Source organism: Watersipora subatra, chromosome 8 (assembly GCF_963576615.1).
Source record: "Watersipora subatra chromosome 8, tzWatSuba1.1, whole genome shotgun sequence".
In the NCBI taxonomy this organism is placed as follows: domain Eukaryota; kingdom Metazoa; phylum Bryozoa; class Gymnolaemata; order Cheilostomatida; family Watersiporidae; genus Watersipora; species Watersipora subatra.
Window position 1 is genome coordinate 56,909,060 of NC_088715.1, and position 19,828 is coordinate 56,928,887.

At 34.5% G+C, this 19,828-nt stretch overlaps 1 protein-coding gene across 1 annotated transcript in view; it reads right to left on the reverse strand.

Annotated features, from left to right (window-relative positions):
- Positions 1 to 12,937: 12,937 nt before the first annotated feature.
- The window catches only part of LOC137401639 (alpha-(1,3)-fucosyltransferase fut-5-like), a 28,269-nt gene continuing 21,378 nt past the window's right edge, over positions 12,938 to 19,828 (reverse strand). The window contains exon 3 of the mRNA XM_068088088.1: positions 12,938 to 14,531. Coding sequence (XP_067944189.1) covers positions 13,374 to 14,498 — 1,125 coding nt within the window. The 5' untranslated portion in view covers positions 14,499 to 14,531 and the 3' untranslated portion in view covers positions 12,938 to 13,373. The remainder of the gene's footprint in view (positions 14,532 to 19,828) is intronic.

The window sequence follows — 19,828 nt, forward strand, 5'->3', positions numbered from 1 at the left end:
ATTCTATGTTACAATTATCTATATTGCTAATAAGTCACACAATTTGGTATTGACTTATTTTAGGAAAACTTGTCGTCAAACGGATTAGTCACTGTGAGACTCCCGAATTCCTTGGCAACAAACTTCCAAATCGACATCTATTCAGTGTACAGAGCCACTACTTCTCAGCTAAGATCTGCCTGATACCAAACTCATTACTAGCAACTAATATTTGCCAAACAAGAGTTGAGATAATATCAAAACTAACTGTTAGCATTACCGTCATTGTATGGTTGTGTAGAATGGTCATCAAGTCAAGTGTCCTTCTCACCTGTCTCGGCCTGTCAGTCCTCGTGATGTAAGAAGCCAGATCTTGTAGCGCTTAATTACAGGTTTCTCTCGTCCAAAAACCCGAGTAAATAAGCACAATTGAATAAGCCCAGATTCTTTGTGTGACCAGCTGAAACGTTCCCTTACTTATGTAGTCGTTCCATGTTTCTAATGCAAATCAACGCAACGCTTCTGGCCTTGTTTGAGTTTGAGAACCATGGCATTGCGTGGTACCAGCTGGCAGTTGTCAACAGGTTTATTTTTGCATGAGACCTAGCTATGACATGTGTAGGTAACCAAAGGTTTATAGACTTGAGTGTAGGTAGTCAGTAGTCCATATCATATTATGTCCTATATTTAAAAAAATTACAATTGTATTGAATCTTAATATAGTGCTTTATGTTAATTTATATTATAGTATTATATTATACACAATATTTTACTACAATATATTATATAACAATATATATTGTTATATTATTCTATATTAGTTCAAACTATATTAGGCCTATGTTGTAATATATAATATTATGTCATATATTAAATATAGTATTGTTGTGCTATCATATATTATACTGTTTTGTATAATAATATATTATATATGATGTTATATATATTAAATTAACATAATATAGGCTATATTATATAATTAATATTATATTATGAAACAAAATGTTGCACTGTAATAGATTGTACTACAGTATATATATGTACTATATATTACATATATATGCTATATACTATATAATATATTGTACTATATTATATATATGCTGTGGTATATTGTGTCATATATTATATTTTATTATAAGGCTTTGTGCTATGTTATATGATGCCATATCTCATTATATTACATTGTTACTAAGGAGCAGCTGTGACCTTGTATTCCTGGTGTGTAGCTCTTGACCGAACGGGGAACAGCGCGTTATAGCTGAATTTCTGGAAAAGCCACTTGAGGTGACAGGGAGGGTACCCAACCTTAAGTTACTCCCTCTGCTGAAGCCGCTATGTAGATGACTCAAATTTGCTACATTTATATAATATTATCTCTTAAATAGTTATCACTATATCAGATTGTTTTGAACAAATAGGAAATAACTATTTGTGGCGATTTGTATTGTGTGCTTGCAAGTTTGTTACCAAATAAAGCAAAAAACTGACTCGCTACAAAAAACTTCAGAATGGTATAAAATAGGAAAATTTCAGTCGCATCACTGAAGATAGATTACAAGATAATTAGCGAATAAGATGATAGGTGAAGATAACAAGCCACTCAAGGAACATAATGGCAGCTATAGTCTAATGTAATGCCAGTCAAAAGGCAAACCATGGGAGGTGTAATTTACATGCATCCAGGAATCTAGCCTCAGCTGCTAGTTTTCTTCTAATCTTAAAGAAGTCACCGAGGGCCGTCCCATGTCTACAGATGAAACTCGTGTTTAAAAGCTGGACAAGTTCGCCAACTAATTGCTTAGAGAAGTGGATAGAACTTAATGAACTCGGATAAACTCTGTAATTTACGATCAGTCGTTACAATGGCAGTGATCGTTCTGAGCTGTGAGAACTTTGCTGATACATAGGAGAAGATTTGAAAAGAAACTTTTATTATTAAGTTTAAATTTCTATCAAAGAAGTATAATCAGTTATTAATTGTATAAATTGACACAAAATACAGACTACAGATATGTGACAGGAATTATGTGTTTTTAGATACTTATGGGCTAAAATACTCAGATCGTATCTTTGATCTGCGTGACCATCCATTACATCCCCACTTCCCTAAAACATCTACACTTTATACCAGACACCAACACGCTGTCAATTTACATTCTAGAACAGCGCTATGTAAAAAGATTTTTCTTTGAATACACATAATTTATTTTACATTACAATTTTTGTTTTTGTCTCATGGTATAATTTGTTCTAAACAGAATTAGCCGGTGTAAATAAAATAAATATTTATTCATTGTTTTCTTGTAGATTGTTAGAGATTCCTGCATTTAGGTAGGTTTAGCGCTGAATGCATAAAAAACTATCCATATTACTAGCTTCGTACTTTAGAAAAATAAGCAGTTTTTTAATAATAAATAATTTTACTAACAAAATGTTTCAGTAAAAAGTCAAATGGGTACTTCAAAGTTAATGAAACGTTTAAACGTAGAAGAGAGTGGCAACAACTTTTGAAACTGTGCTGATAACCCCAAATTAGTTCCACTGTGTTTATGTTCCAAATTATATACTATATATAAGTATATAATGATACCATGTTAAAAAAAGTATTATGGTAAATGTCACATTTGTTTGCTTGGCATATCACCTGCTGTGTCATTTCGCATCTTCCTGAACATCAATAATATACTTTCTTATATGAGAGTACCTTTTTCTATGGGATTAATATACTATAAACAACATAATAAATATGTTTCAATATTTTTGGAAAGCATCACCCTTTGCGACAAATACTTGGAACAAGTTGAAAAAAGTTTAGAAGGCACACAGACATATGCTTTGTCAGTTATAATATTGACACTGACATTTCTTCACACCAGAAGTCACTGTATAAAATCTTATGGCGTTTTATTATTTGAACAAACATGGTAAGAGATAGAAAGTGATTGCTGCTGTAAAACGCAACTGGTACATCGACTACCATCGAGTACACGATGAATCTGTAGATGTGGCGATGCAAGCATTATTAATTACTGTTTTAATAAGTAAAATGTTTGTTCTGATGTGTCGGCACACTAAAGAAAGTGCTTGGCAGATGATTAAAGCTCATTTGATGTCTATCAATAAATTATAGCTTGTTATTAGCTATAAGAGGTGACATCAAAGAAACAAAATAATGGTGACATTTGCTCGGAGAATAGAAATATTGTTGTGTAGAAATGCCGCTTAATTACAAGAAGGGGTGACAAACAGCCTCTTTCCCTCCTACTCTTTGATTGGCTGAGAACTTCTTTGCTTTGCTGAGTAAAGCGCAAATTTAGCATTTGAAGATGGAGGCTTGTCTTGTGCTGAGTATTCCAACATTATCTTCTGATCTTCAAAGATATTCTTACGTGTTTTTGGTTATCATAGAATCACACACATAGCATGATGTTCAACTTCAGTAATAATCTAAATGTATCACTGACACAGTTAAAGGATTTTTGCATATAAACTTTGCTCAAACATGGTAAATTTTTAACGGAATTCGAAAACTGTTATAAGTATGCAATGCTAATCCTAGCAAGATTCAGAAGAACTCATGCATGTATAAATGCAAGATATCATTCATAGAGATTTGCAGCACCATTCTTAGAGATACACTATTCATAAAGCTGCAAACACTATTCATAGAGGTATGAAACACTATTCATAGAGCTGCAAACACTGTTCATAGAGGTATGCAACACTATTCATAGAGCTGCAAAAATTATTCATAGAGGTATGAAACACTATTCATAGAGCTGCAAACACTATTCATAGAGGTATGAAACACTATTCATAGAGCTGCAAACACTATTCTTAGGGCTGCAAGCACTATTCATAGAGGTATGCAACACTATTCATAGAGCTGCATACACTTTTTGGTCTGTTTATGGCTTTCGATATGAGAGTATCAAAGACCTTTTTTGAAAGTTGTGTGTTCTGGCAGTGAAAAAAAGTTATGGTTGTTACATGGACCACTAGGGTGTGAGTCAGCATAGTGCAAGACACTAACTGTGCCATGTGAGTGAGGTATCACCCAGCCTCCTCCTCACCAGATGCACCGATAGAAGGCTGCTCCATGTTATCAAAAGCTGTCTTTAGCTTGTAAGGCAGTTTTTGTACGACTTAGTAGCCAAAGCATATATTAAAAACACAAAGTTTTATTGCAATATATTATAATATATTATAAACATATTATAACATATAATAGGTATAATAAGAACATGTTATAGCAATAGGAGACTTGCTAAGTAGTAGCAGCCCGCAATCCTTAATAATTACAATTAGAAAAGTTCTCTCTTTTACATGACTGACTACAAATATTTCAAAGGCTCACACTTTGCAAAGTTTTCCTAAGCATATAAAGTTCACAAGCAGGTTTCACCTGGAAGGTTTCACGATGTGAGCTTCATCTGAGATCACCTCACATGCCTTGTAAGACACTGCACCTCACAGGTCTGTACGTAACTCAAGTAAGAGCATTCACTAGATGAGACACGACTACTAGGCTGTTGCTATGAGAGACACATTTGTTCTTCCAGTGGACCGTGAGACACAAAGTCCTCTACAAAAACCGTTATAACTGAAAAACAAACCCTACTTCAAAATATCAAAATAATATTTAAAAATGATCTTTTAAACGCGGAACAATTTTAAGTGACAAAAAATATAAATATTTATGTGATCAGCATTACTAAGCATTTGACAAGAAACATGGCAGCATCCGGGAGGAGTGTTTATTGAATTTAGTCATAACTTTTAATGACACTGCTGCATAAAATTTTCATGCAGTATGCTAATGTTAATGCTGCCGTTTATGAAATGCATAGGCCTATATTTGAGAGCTGCCGTGGCCCAGTAGTCTAGAATACCGGCCTGAAACAACATGTTGGGGTGCAATTCTCAATAAAGGCCACTGGTGTGACAGGAATGACATCAAATCTTAACTTGCTCTTCGCAACTGGGCATGTCTCCAATCATCAAGGTTCCGTTGCCACTGGACTCAGACAGCCAAGATCCCACACAAGTATATTTGATATGTCAATAAATTCGGTGTAGATACAAATATCCTCATCGCTCCCTTACATGTATGAATTAAGCAATAACCAGATTGTTGTACTCGACAACTGAGGAAACCGGTACCAGTAAACATGCATCGAATTAAACAGGCGCGTTTAAATTTAATGAGGAGAGAACCATATGTCTTATATAAGGCACTTGTATTCTCATGTCATATCAGCCTGTATCACACTTGCCACTCTTTGTTTTCCTTTATACAGATACAGTGTCATTAATTATATATCTCTGGCTGTATGCCAAAGTATACAAAATGTGGAAAGAATAAAAACAGTCAAGATGTGATAATTTTTACCTCGTCTGCAGGTAAAAATTATAGTCCTGTCTCCTTGTCTTTAGCCAGTGCTGTAATGTTCATAAACGAAGGCTGGAGTTAGCAGAATTTAGCAGTCTTTAGTAAACTACTTACAACAAGCCTTAGAGAATTATATTATATCTAATATATATCTATATTATATCTTTACATTATATCTAAAACTTCTTATTTCCTTTTGCCAATCAACAATTTATAGGCAGCATATAGGCCAACGGCTAGTAGGGACTTTCATATTTTGTGTAACAAGTCAGCGATACTTTGTTTTTCTTCATTGGTTAAAGGTTCATTGTAATTTTGCATGCTGGTTCTGGTATCATTGTAACCAAAATTAAAAGTACTGAAATATCTTTAAAGATTCCTATAATGATAAAAGCTAACAATTAGCCAACATGCCTACGCGTGTGTACACAATCGGCTAATAACTTGCGCTTGTATTCATGGCTCTACACGCTTATTCTGTCTCATAACAAAAGACCTCTACTTTATTAAAATTTCGCATAGGTAGGCTGACCAAATCTACATTCAAAATAAAAATCGTTCAGTATTTTCAAGCTCGAGAGAGTCCAAAGAATATTAAAAAAATATTTTGATTAATTTTTCAAAGAGCTCTGAAACTCAATTTTGCTGATATGTCAATTTATAAACAATTTGTTTAAATGCTGACTACTGACCTCACTTTGACTTTTTTTGATTTTTGGCATGCGTTGCATATTCACGATGTTCATTTGGTAGATCCTTAAAATTCTTGCCAACCAAGATCAGTCTTGTGACTAAAATGGCGCAACTGAAATTACCAAAGAAAACCGTTGCGAACACAATGTTCATGGAGAATGCAGCAAGATTTGTTCAAGCTTTGCACACATTAATAAATAGTGACACATACCTCTATGACACTAGCATATGTATTTCATTAACTAGTGTGTGTCTGTGACTCTACGACTCGTATGAGCATCTCTATGGCTTGTGTCCGTATATCTAAGGCTAGTATGTGTATCTCTATGAATATTGTGTGTGTCTTAACGGCCAGTAGTGTATAACTCTATGAGTAATGTATGCAACTCTATGAATAATATTGCATATCTCTATGGCCGGCGTTGCGTGTCTCAACCAATAGTATTGTATAGCTCACGAAATGCTATTGCCTATCCTTACGAACTATGTCCCATATCTCTATCAGCATGCTTGCATACCTATATGGCTATTGCTGCATCTGTCTATGAATTGTGTTGCATATTTCTATTGCTGGTGCTGAGTATATCTATTGCTATGGTGTAATTTATCAAATAATGTTACATGTTTTTTTGAATATTGTCTTATATCTGCTTGAGAACTTCTGAATATTGCTAGAATTAGTAATGCATAGTTAAAATGTATATATGCATAAATATTGATAGGATTAGTGTTGCATAGTAACAGCATATATTTGCATGAATATTGCTGAGATTAGTAATGCATAGTTACAACAGGCTTCCAACTACGTCAAAAATAAGTTGTATTTACTATCCTCAGAAGCACTTTGTATGGCATTTTGAAGTATTTAAGCTTTTCATGGAATTTAATTTACAATCAGCATTAGATGTGAATTAAAGATTTTTTCTTAAATACTACAATTAAAAATTTATCACGACAGAACAAAGTCACATTTTGAATAAATATTTTTCTTCTGTCTATGCACTCATAAAATGTGTTTATCAAAAAGCTCAGTGAAACAGTGAAAATTAGTGTGGCATGTTTTTGCTTCGCCTAGAATAATGGTAAAGATTGTGACAACCCTGCAGTAGAGTATTGACTTGGAAATTCTTTTAGAGTAATGTACAACTAGACATTTCCCATAATTCCTTGAAAGTTGCACAGCTGGAGGTAGCAACACTTCTGTCTGCAGAACGAAAGGTTTAAGCTGAGATAGGTAAGTTTCGCTGACGTTACTAATGTTACAGCTTATAGCAGTTCCACGCTGCTTTTCTTTAATTAGACTCGTAGTGAAAGTCAAATCTCGAATACTAGAGGCCCAGGTGCTGCTCCACAGGGATTGTTTATTTTCCGTCTTTGGGTATGCTGCTATAAGAACGACAGCGTCCAAGTGACAATCAAGGCCTTATCAAATCTCAGCTGGTTTAAATTTATTTCAATCAACCAGGCGACAACTAACATCTACGAAGTAGTTAGCGATCGTAATCTAATTTACCAAATATTCTTTACAAAGTTAAACAATTAAGCAAAAATAAGGAATTCTCGGTAAACAAAAAATATTTTAAAGGGTTAAATAGATAGTCTCTTGTAACCGTCCATTAGCTTCTCCCGCTTCTCTAGCTGATGTTTTACACGGTTCTTCTCCATAAATAACACCGCTTATTTTAATATCTACAGTCGTGTGTAAAAGTAGGGAGCCACCTACTATAATTTAGTATTTCTGAAGTATATATAACTAGTTGTAATTCGTCTTAAAATAGAACAGGAATAAAAAAATTTGGTATCATTTTAATGCACAGAATCTCATCTATCTGTTTTTATTTACTCGTCTTTAAAATAATAATCCGGCTGTTACGCCGTTAAGCAGTGTTAGATGTAAATAGATTTTTTCACTAAATGTTATTTCAAGAAAGGAATGCTTAAACTGTCTAAAATTATTGAATTTATATTGCTCGGGAAGTAGAATTGTCAAACATTTAAAAAGACTTTAAAAATATTTAACCCAATTGTTTGTGAGAACGAACTAACACCAATTAACTTTTGCCAATGTTTTATTCATACAGAGCAGATCTCAGTGAAGAGAGTATTATGTAATTAGAGGAATTAAAATTTTAACTCACAAATAATACATTAATAATAATACAATAACACCACAAAAAGTGTGCATATTGAAGAGTAAAATGATGTATAACTTTCTTATATTTAAATTGATTATATGGGGTCCTAAAGTTGAAGTGTCGGAAAATTATGAAAATTATAAGGTGACAACATACTTTTGCACATGGCTGTAAGTTTCTGTCGCTTATCTCTGTTGATAGTGGTAAAATGATGTTTTGGAATATTTTGCATAAAAAGGTATCTCGAGTGACTTCAATACACACCTTGTGTACAATTATGGGTATGGCAATTAACAGTGTTGCGTACATCTATAAATAAAATTGTATACCTCTATGATTAGTGTCACACATTCTAATGAATGGAGTTGCATATTTGTTACTGGTACTAGATGTCTCTATGAATAATATTGCATAACTCAACGCCTAGTGTTGCACATCCCAATGAAAGATATTGCATATTTCTATTAACAGACTTGCATGTTGCTATAGACAGTGTTGCGTGTCCATTTTAGATATTTATTACATAACTGCGTGAATAGCACAACATATTTTTGCTATTATGTGATTAAATTGTAAAATTTGGTGATTCACACTATAAATGGTATTTTACATCCTTATCAGTGTAGTTTCAGAGAAAGTTACTCGTGTACTGGTGCTGCTCACAAACTGTTCATAAATGTTTTCAAATATCAGAAATGCATTTGTCTGTGTTAATTACTAAATACAATTTTCTAAACTGAAATGTGCTAATTATAGAAGTAATTCTCTGCAATAATTCATTTCTATTTTTACAAAAGGTTTTGCAGAGAAAGCTATGTTAAAACCTTTATTTGATTTGAATGACTAACTGTTTTTCTGTTTTATGATTCTTGTATGGCATAATTTGAAAATTCGATTTGAAATGAAATTATTGTCAATAAATTAATAAAAAAGAGCATCAGATAATTAAATTTTAAAACTTTCTTGAAGTCTGGTCTATATTTTTAACAGTCCTTTACTGTCTTGAGCTACTCAACTCCGGACTTGGAGCTTCATGTGCTGCTTGAAGCTAGAGTTATAATGTGCTGCTTCCTCAAAGGGTATAATTGCGAGTTGACATAGCATTACTTTTTAGCTCTTTGTAATTTTGACTCTGAAGTTTGGAAAAAGTTGTCATGCTAACAACAACCTTTTTTAAAAACATTTGTTAAAGTTGCTTTTACAAGTTATATCTGTGTCTGTATCGTGTTGTTAACTCAGTAGATAGGAAATATTGTAGGCAGTTTTCAGAATCGTGACTCCAACCCTACTAAAAGTGCTGCAAGATTCATTAACTTTTTTGTAAAAATCAGTTTTTGCTTTATATGTGAATCACAGACAGATAAACAAGAGTCAGCGAGTTCAAACCTTCAATAAGCGAGTGTACTCGCTTAATGTCAGACCTCCATTTGTTAAACCAGCATGTGTTTTACTGTCAAAACACACCTCCTGAAAAAACATAATACATCACCAGCATTGAGGTGACAACCAAATCTTTTTAAATTTCTTAACACCTTGATTTAAACCGTTATAAAGATGTAGCAAAGAGGAATTTAAAATAGAGACAGATTGATACAAACTCATGACAGACAACTGTACGCAATCGAGCTGATTGGAGATCTGCCATCGTATGTAATCCACAACTATAGACAGTCGTAGTCACCTCGACTGGCTGCAAAAGAGACCACCTTGATTACTTGGCTGGCTAATTATAACTTCTTTTGGAACTGAAGTTGCCTGCTCTATTAGCAGCAAAGTTAATAAAAAGAGAGGACAACTCATGCTGTGAATATGTTCTCACGGCTTGTTCCAAGTTATGTTAAAACAAATTTGGTATGCATAGCATACGTAGTGCAGCAAAACATAATCTATATTAATAAATCTCACTTTGTCATTGTGTGTCATCAGTCTGTGCAAAAGCAAACTTCTACATTTTTGGCAAATTTCATCCAAACTTCGCTCGCATTATGCTCCGCCCCTTTTGCCAGGTCATTGAAAATATTTGCTTTCAAAACTCTGTCTGTTCCTGAGAATCTGCCGACTATCTGCTGCTTATCTGACTCAAAATGAAAAAAATTCCTGATATCGCTGGACTTACTGCTAGTAATTATAACATTTCAGCTGTCGAATACGGATCGATCACGCAGTCATGGCCAACTAAAAACTTAATCATCTCTTTTATGTAACATTGATTATTATTTTTTTATAATTTCATTATTGAGATTTATTCCCTCTCTGCTACATGTGTGAAGATAGAATAGATGCTGATAGAATAGAGACGCATAACACTGCAACTTGAATGCAAGAGCCAATATTAAATATTGCAACAAAACCACTTACCGACATCATTTTACACATAATTTCCTTCTGATCATTTTAACGGCGGAAAAAGTTTTATAGATTTTAATATTGAAACATCCTGGAATTAGATCACTTCAAACGCCAAAACCAATCACAAATAATAGAACAATAGTGATCCTTTTTGATGAAACCTACAAAAATTTTGTGTAAATTCATTTTTAAGCTGTGCATAAAATTTACAATTTAGACAGCCTTTTTCCTGTCGACATAGCTTTTTCTGACTACCTTAAGCAACCACACAAATCGGAAATGACAAAAACTTTATGAATTACTTTGACAACCCAAAGGTTTACTAGTGAGAGAAATAGGATTGTTCACCCACTGACGATATTTTGATATCGCACATTAAAGCATAGCTTGATTACTTGCAAAGGAGTAAACAACAAGCAAACCCTTGAGATGTGGAACAGAAATGACTTGCTCGCCTGTCTACTTAACAGATGATCTTCTTCCTCACTGAATAACAACATTCTACAAATCTAAACTTCGTCAGATCTACGTGATATGAAACTATACTTATGTAGTTACTTACGGTAGTTATGAGAATATTGACTAGATAATCGTAAGAGAAGCAAACTAGGGTTGCTAACTGATAGCACTTTAACAAAAGGACAAACTAACCAAACCTACAATCACTGTAGTAAGCAGCAGTAACCTTGAGAAAGACATCACTGCCATGTCACCTATAGTGACTTGTGTTATAGTGTAGGTGTTGGTATCAAATCACAATAAAAGTTGATAAATTAATTTTGTGGAGCACTGACATGCTTTTATGTTACTTATTTAGCAGCCTATACTTGTCAAGAGTTGTCCTACTTTTAAATAACACAAGACAACTTCAACTTCCAATACAGCTAAATTCAGGCAATAATCAGTATTTGGACACTATCTGAAACATGCCAGTTATACAGAAGTTTGACTTTCTTGTACATGTCTATACACATTCCATCAGATACCAAAGTGTCATATTAGATCAAGTTGTCGAAATCAATGGCTGCCAAACTAATGTACCGCCTTTTTTACGCTTGTGGTTTTGTTTTTTCCATTTTAAAACCTCTGAGCACAATGACACAATGTGTCCAAGTGTTAACGAACAAAAAAAACCAGCCCAAGCATAGCCAGAGGTACTGTTTGAAAATGTAGTATCTATGGCTCAGATTACGGAAGGTAAGTTATTGCCATTGGCTGAAGTACCGCCCCGATAGCTTTACTTTCAGTCAGATCACACTGTAGATTATTATTATCATCAGCTTCTTATACACGTATATAGCTACACATATATAAACACACACACATATATACAGTGAAACTCGGATAACTCAAACTTCAAGGGACCGAGCAAAAGTGTTCGAATTATCAGAGCGTTCAAGTTATCAGAGCACTGTCACAAGTCCATGTATTTACTTATTTATTAGTAGATACATGTACGTATACAATCTATAATATAAATCAAAAGCACAAATGGCTTGTTTCAAATTAAATGCTGCTAATGTAAAGTTTAAAACGTTTTTATCAAAAAGTATAGATTTTTCTATCACTTGAGATTGGTTCGTTGTTTGAGGTGATGTTATTGCCAGGACGTTTTTTAGATTGACATGGGAAAAACTTGATCGTTGTTGAAATGCTCAAAAGAAAAGACATCTTTTTCTTTTGAGCGTTTTACCCACGATCAATTTTGCCGATTTTTCTTGAAGTTTATGCAAAGATTACCTCACTTTACCTCGCTTCCGAAGGGCGATCACTACGCGGATGTTTGGTATAAATCAAATTTCACCAAACCTTTAGAAAAGTCGTTGACAAAAATATTTTGCCGATGGTAGTAATAACGACGCTTATGAATTACGAAAAGTTGAGGTTTACCTCTATGGCTTGGAATAAAGTGATTTTCTAAAGCGATAGCAACCGTTTCGGTAGCCGTTGGGCAAAAAACAGTTCGAATTAACAGTGTTGAGTTCGAGTTATATAGAGCCATTTATCATTGCGTGGGAACGGACAAAGCAAACCCATTCGAGTTAACCATGTGTTCGCTATATCCGAAGGCAAGTTATCCATGTTTCACTGTATATATATATATATATATATATATATATATATATATATATATATATATACAGTGTACATATATATATGAGGTGTGGCACTATTAGCTTTCGTGCAAAGCTCATCACTTTTGTGATTTGAGCACTCTAGTGCCAGAACATTGACTTTCTTAGTCTGTGAGGCAACCTAGTTGATTCATGGCAAGAAGTCAACTCTCATTGGTAATGGGATTTGTGTCCCTTGCCTGAGCTCTCAGCTGCACTGATGAGGCTTCAACAGCCGAAACAGTACTCCCTGTAGCATGATTACATATATTTATAAATATATCTAGGCCTATATATATATACATTGCTAGAACCACAAGTTCAATAAAGAATAATAATGAACGAGCAATATATACACAGCTAAATACTTTTTACACTTTATATTATGATATAATATTTTGTATCATATTATTATATATCTTAGTATATAAATAACATACATATATTAAGATGATACTAAAACGCCCATGGATCTAACACCACGAATTTTCACCTGAAAAGTTAAACAGAATTAAAAACTAGCAGTAACATAAAACTAGACTTTAAAAAGTATACATCTATTGATTACACCAACATCTATTGCACTATTGATAAAAATAGACATACTACATGATGAACATAAAGAGTGACTAAACTTGACATATTTGGATTGGCCACAAAAAATATCTGATAAATAACAAAAATTTATGCTTGCACAAAAACATTTGACTAGAAAGTTCTACAATTGCCGTTTGAATTCCACCAATCAGCAATGCTATCAACCGCAGGAAGAACTGGTTTCTCATTAGCCAACTTACAGAGGTCACACGCAGCTATGTTTCTGTCAGTAGTGACCTCGTACTGGCGGCGCCACTGATGGTACTTGTTGTAGGCATCGTTATTCTCCATGAGTGACCTTAAATGCTGTCCAAGGTCATGTACAGAAGAGAAGTTATAGACATGAAGGAAGGAATCAAGAGGCGCGACGCTACTGTAATCCTCCAGCGTTAAGCCACCCATCGCTACTGGCACGAAGTGACTAGGGGACCATAAACGATCCCAAAATTTTTCAGTAATGTAATCTCTACAAAGGGAATTCTCAAAAGATAAATAGAAGCGATAGGGCTGGTGAGTTTGTGTCTCACATATAGGATTTCCACCTTTCCGTAATGGCGGGCAGGGCGAGTCATGGCCGAGGCATTTCCCAAACACATCAATAGGAATATACTTGCGGAGTTCTTTGATCATAGCCAGCCGATCATAATTCCTAGATTTGCAGTTAGATACATAGACAAAGGCACCTTTGGTTTTGTTTTGGGCAACATTTAGTATACTAGGAATCTTGTGTTGAACGGGCAGAACCTTCCCCCATGGGTAGTAAATAGTCGAATCGTGTCGATAAGTCATCGAACCATTGAACATACCATTGTAAGACGCTTTAAATTGGTTAAATGGATAAGCGGGTGATTCATAAGTAATGATAAGCCAGTGTTGGCTCTGACGTGTCTGCCAAGATAACTGGGGAAATCGTTGAATATAATCCAAAGCAAAGATAACAACGTCAGCCTTGTGCACATCTCTGAATGTAGATGAGTTGGCACTGATACAGTTGGAATATGGACACCCTGTAAAGTTCATTAAATCTTTCCATAGCTGGCCTTGCCAATAGTCTGTAGCGCCGTAGACTACTTTTAAACGGTCTGGCCGAGACAAATTCACAAAAGGAAAATATTCGGTATGATGCCCTGAAGTGAGGGAAGGAAGGATATTCTTATTGATGTAGAGAAGCCAAGTGGCTAAAGCAAGTGAAAGTACAAGGAGAAAGCGATAGGAATGAGTACGGGATAGCCCCATGGTCTGTGTTCTTTGCCGATGTCAACAACTTTCCTACAACCAAATATAGAAACCTTTAAAATCGATACGTATGTAATCTTGATGGAAGAGGCAAGGATGAATTATACAGATTCAGTAAAACTTGACAAGAACCAATTGACAAAAACTAAAATGATTCAAAACATCTGTTATTAATTTATTATTATTACCATTATTATTATTATTACTAGAAATTCCTCTGTCATACAGCCCACGACCTGATAATGGAATAAGTGATAATGGAAAAAAGAAATAGCAGTGCTGGTTGTTGAAAAAGTAGTTGTCAAAAAGTATGTTTTACAACAATAAATCACACTTAATCCCACAAAAAATCACGCATAATCTACTACTATCTCAAACCTATGTTTTACAACAATAAATCACACCGAATCACACAAAAAATCACACCTAATCTACTACTATCTCAAAGCTATGTTTTACAACAATGAATGTGACCCAGGCAGTCAGAATGTACAATCGTGCTAAAACAAAATTTTTGAGTTATTTACAGATTCAAAATCAGCAAATTCTGTGGATTTTAATGCAATTTAAATTTTTTAAATCGGATTATATATGCCCAGGTTATGCAAAATTTAGTAGAGAAGGTCTCACGATGAACTAAAATTGTTGTTTAGAGTTTAGGCAGGATAAGGTTGCCGATTCATGAATCGTAAATCATGTTATTTGTTTACAAATCAAAATGCCATAGCAACCAACCACTTAATCTCAACCTATATTGATGAAACCTGGCATTTTAAACATTAAAACCCTGAAAAAGAAGATGGTTACATTTTTATTCAAATTTGATTAACGGTTGACCTCCCAAAGGTCATGGTAAGGCCAGCAAAATATGTGGCTAAAAGCTCACCGTCTTGGAGATTTACATTAAAAGGGTATGCTTCAAACTGGGCACTTTTCATCAAGCTATATTGCTATGACTGCATATAAAATGACAATCCAACAACTTATCAAAATGTTGGAAGTGTATTCAGAATTGTCCACCTATACAGAAGGTCATGGTAAGGTCAACGAAAGGTGACCACAGAGGGCATCAGGATGCAGAAATATCAACCCAACTCATCAAGTGACCATTCAATCTAGAGCTTTTTTTATGTAGTGTAACACTCACACATTGTAGCACAGAGTACACTGCAGAGATTTATTTTAGCCCATTCAACGGGTTTGCTTGTTACATTAGTGGCAATTTGTCTCAACACAACCATATCAAATGTTTCCTTCGGTAATCCTTAATAGACAGTTCTAATGAGGCTTATTTATTCCGATGACATAAAACTAGCGCAGAATTCCCTACATTTGCATCCACTTATTAGTTTGATATCAACAGCTAGAATGGGAATGTTATCAGCAGTGATAGGCTGATCGTTCAGATCAGATCAGATTGTTCTCAATGAGCGCCTCTAAAGGAAAAAAGACGTGAAAACTCAGTTTCAAGAACCCTTTTTGTTTATTTTTTACTTTTACTTATTTTTATTATTTATTATATATTTATTTATTGACATATATACATGTACAAATCTCTCCAGTTAAATCAAAGAAACTAAAGATCTGCACACTCGACATCCCCTCAAAGATCCCTAGTTGTTTTTGGCCAAGAGGAGTGAAAATATTGCCTTGATTTTATAGATGGCATGTACAATTCCCTATTTTGTCTTGTATCGTGCGGGTTATTGGGAAAAGTAAGAGTGTTTTGAATAACACCAGAACTCAACACTTTGCAATATAGTTTTATTTGGGCATCTTTTCTACGTTCTTATAATGATTTTATGTTAGTGTTTTCCCTTAATTGTTTTCCCTTAAAGCTTACTGGTGATCTTATGCGGTAAACAAATTTCAGACATCTATTTTGGATTTTCTCGATCTTCTTGATATCTTTTTTTAAATGTGGGTCCCACACCTGGCAAGCATATTCAAGGCCTGATCATATCAGAGTCTTGTATGTCACTAATCTTGTCTTAGTGTCAGCTGTTTTAAGAACTCTATGTAACATTCCTACTAGTCTGTTAGCTTTTGATGTAATTTTGTCTGTGTTTTTCCCATTTTAATTTACTACTCAGCTCAACTCCTAAATATGGATTAGAGTCAACATTTGTTAACTTTACATTATGTAAATAGTAGTCTTGCTGAGATTTCAGTTCACCGATGGAAAAAACTGAACACTTTGAAGGATTAAAAGAAAGTTGCCAGATGTGGGACCATTCCTCAAGAGTCATTACACCTTCGTTTAAAACTGCACTCTCACTTCTTAAATTGCACACAAGGGCATCATCTGCAAACAGACAACATGTTATTTTGCCTGGCAAGTCATCCACATAAACAAAAAACAGAAACGGACCCAAAACCGATCCCTGAGGGACCCCAGAGAAAACATCGCAAAAATGTGATTCAACACCCTTCACTGAAACAAATTGCTTCCTACTAATTAAAAAATTTCTAATCCATGATATAAATATAGGGCGAATGCTAAGGCTTTCTAACTTAAATAGCAATTTCCGATGATTTACTGAATCAAAGGCTTTTGAAAAGTCCAGTATCAAAACATCTGTGATATGATGTTTCTCTTTATTTAAAGCTAAATCATTGAAAGTATGGATCAGTTGTGTCTCACATGATCTGTCTTTACGGAAACCATGCTGAGAGTCATACAATATTTTGTTTTTATCAAAAAATTGATGAATGTTGGAAGCTATTATGTGTTCCAGTAACTTGCAAGTAATACAAGTCAATGAGACAGGCCTGTAGTTGTTTGGTTGCTTTCTATCGCCCTTTTTAAAAATTGGTTTTACCTTGGCAAGCTTCCATATATCCGGAAAAGAGCTCGAGGTCAGAGAGTACTTAAATATTTCAGTTAATGCGTGAACAATACAAGCAGAAAAAGTCTTTAGAAGTATGCCGGTTAGATTGTCTGGACCACATGACTTAGCAACTTTAATGTCATTGAGAACTTTCAGAACACCTTCCTTTTTTATTTCAAAAACAGAATCATCTACATCATATTTCTCAAAGTCAGTTGGCAAAGGTTTATCGTCGCCAACAACAAACACTGACTGAAAAAAGCAGTTAAGCATATTAGCTTTTTCTGTTGATCACTTTGATGTACATCCATTTAGAGCAGTGGTTCTTAACCTTTTTCAGTGTATTTCCCACTTTGACAAACCACACTTCGAGATTTCCTCCTTTCTAACAGCCGAAAATTATGGTATTTTTGCCACTCTCAGATTGCAGAAGGAGGTTTTCGCAGATAGCATTTTGCCATACAGTCAAAATGAATCAATTATTAATTGAACTGTGATAGAAATCATATTTTATGGATAGTTTGTCATGATATACTTTTTATTTATGGAAAAATAAAGTTAAAGATAAACACAAGAATAAAGTAATTTAATGTCCAAAAAGCTGCTTGATGCATCACGAGGCTTGGTTTCCGTATTAATACAGTTTTACCCACAAAAAAAGCATGTATCTGCACCATTCTCAATCTGAGGTGGGAAATTCTCAATCTGAAGCTTGAGAATTTCCCACCTCAGATCCTCAAATTTCCCACTGGTGGGAAATTTCCCACTGGTTAAGAACCCCTGATTTAGAGTTAGGTTGAGTATAACATCACAACCGTTGCTCTTTGCTTTTTTAAGGTGTCTGTAAAATGCCTTGCTATTCCCTGACAGTAATGGTTTATAAAGGGTTTTAGATAGATATGTCTTTTTAGCTTGTAACACGACTTCACAAGCCTTTTGTTATATTTCCGTGTGTTTTTGTACCATGTAAAATTATAGTTAGTTTCATGAGTTTTCATTAAACGATAAAAAAGTTTCTGTTTTTTATAGCATTTGACAAGCGTTTTGGAAACCATGGTGGCTGTTGTGTGGTTTTTCTTGTTCTAACTGGCACACATGTTTGTTTTAATGCCTGCATACCTGCACAAAATATATTGTAAATCTTACTGATGGACTCACCAGCTTTAATACAACTAAATATATTTGTCTCACACTACGCAAAGACCTCAAAGCTTTTTACAAGATCAGCCTTGTTGTAGGAAAATACTTGAGTTTCCCTGAAAACCTCCTGATTTTGTTGTGTGAGATCAAGCCTAATATTTATCAAACTGTGGTCACTATATATGGGGGTAAAGACAATCCCATCCTGAACAAAAGATTTGTTGGCAAACACTAGATCCAACGTATTCCCTTTGTTATGGGTAGTTTGGAAGACGTGTCTTAGTGAAATAAGGAATTTGCCCTCTGAGCTACCTACCAGGATGCTTGTCAGCAGTTTATGTTTTTATAATCAGTGAAGCAATAATGAAATGTTTGTGCTCAGCTCATGTGGCCGGTAGGTAACCACTAGCAGAAGTAACTTGAACTATCTTTATTGGTTTTTGAGTAACTGAAATATGCCGCTAGACCAACGACAATCTAACCTGATGACCTTAGATGATGCTTTTACCTGACCTGTTCAGTCTCTCACTAATTTTCACACAGTCAACTACATAATGTAACTTTTCTTAGTAAAGTTGTAAACCTACTTATCCTGTATTATAGCTTGGATTGTTCAAAGAGGCACAGGTCAGTAAGTCTATCTTAAATAACTGTTTTGAACTATATATGTGTTTCGTTCTTTTTAACTGACTGATTGCACTTGGATAATTTACTTGAAGTATAAATTTCTTGTAGATATCACATGTATTGTCAATTATGAATTTATAACCAATGCTATTTTCACTTAATACAGACGGCTCCCTACTTACGAACATTCGAGTTACGAACAACGGTACATACGAACGTATGTGCCGTTGTTCGTAACTCGAATAACTTTTGAGTTATTTGTTTGAACTTTGTTTGAACTTTACATACGTATTTTAAAGGGATTTGCCGGCCTTTACTTGGCATGATCTAGACTAATAAATAAAGAGAAGAGAGTGCGTGTAATCTCATTCAGCTTTTAATTAGCGAAGGAAATTTCACTAGCCGAAGAGTGTACGGCTATCTGCTCTGCTCAACTAAATGAGCGCACTCGTTTATATACAATACTATCAACCGTTCCGGCTAACGGCAAACGGTAAGAACACCAGCTAACAAGGTGAATAAATAGGACCGCTAGCGCGTTGGTATGATAATAATATAAGTGACGATAAGTGATAGTGTTATGACGGTATATCAGATATAACAATAGCATAACGAGTGAAACAACGATATAATAAACGGACAACACATACAAAAAATAAGACAACAACGATAAGTCATAGCATAACGATTAAAACAACAATATAATAAAAAGGACAAGACATACAATAAATA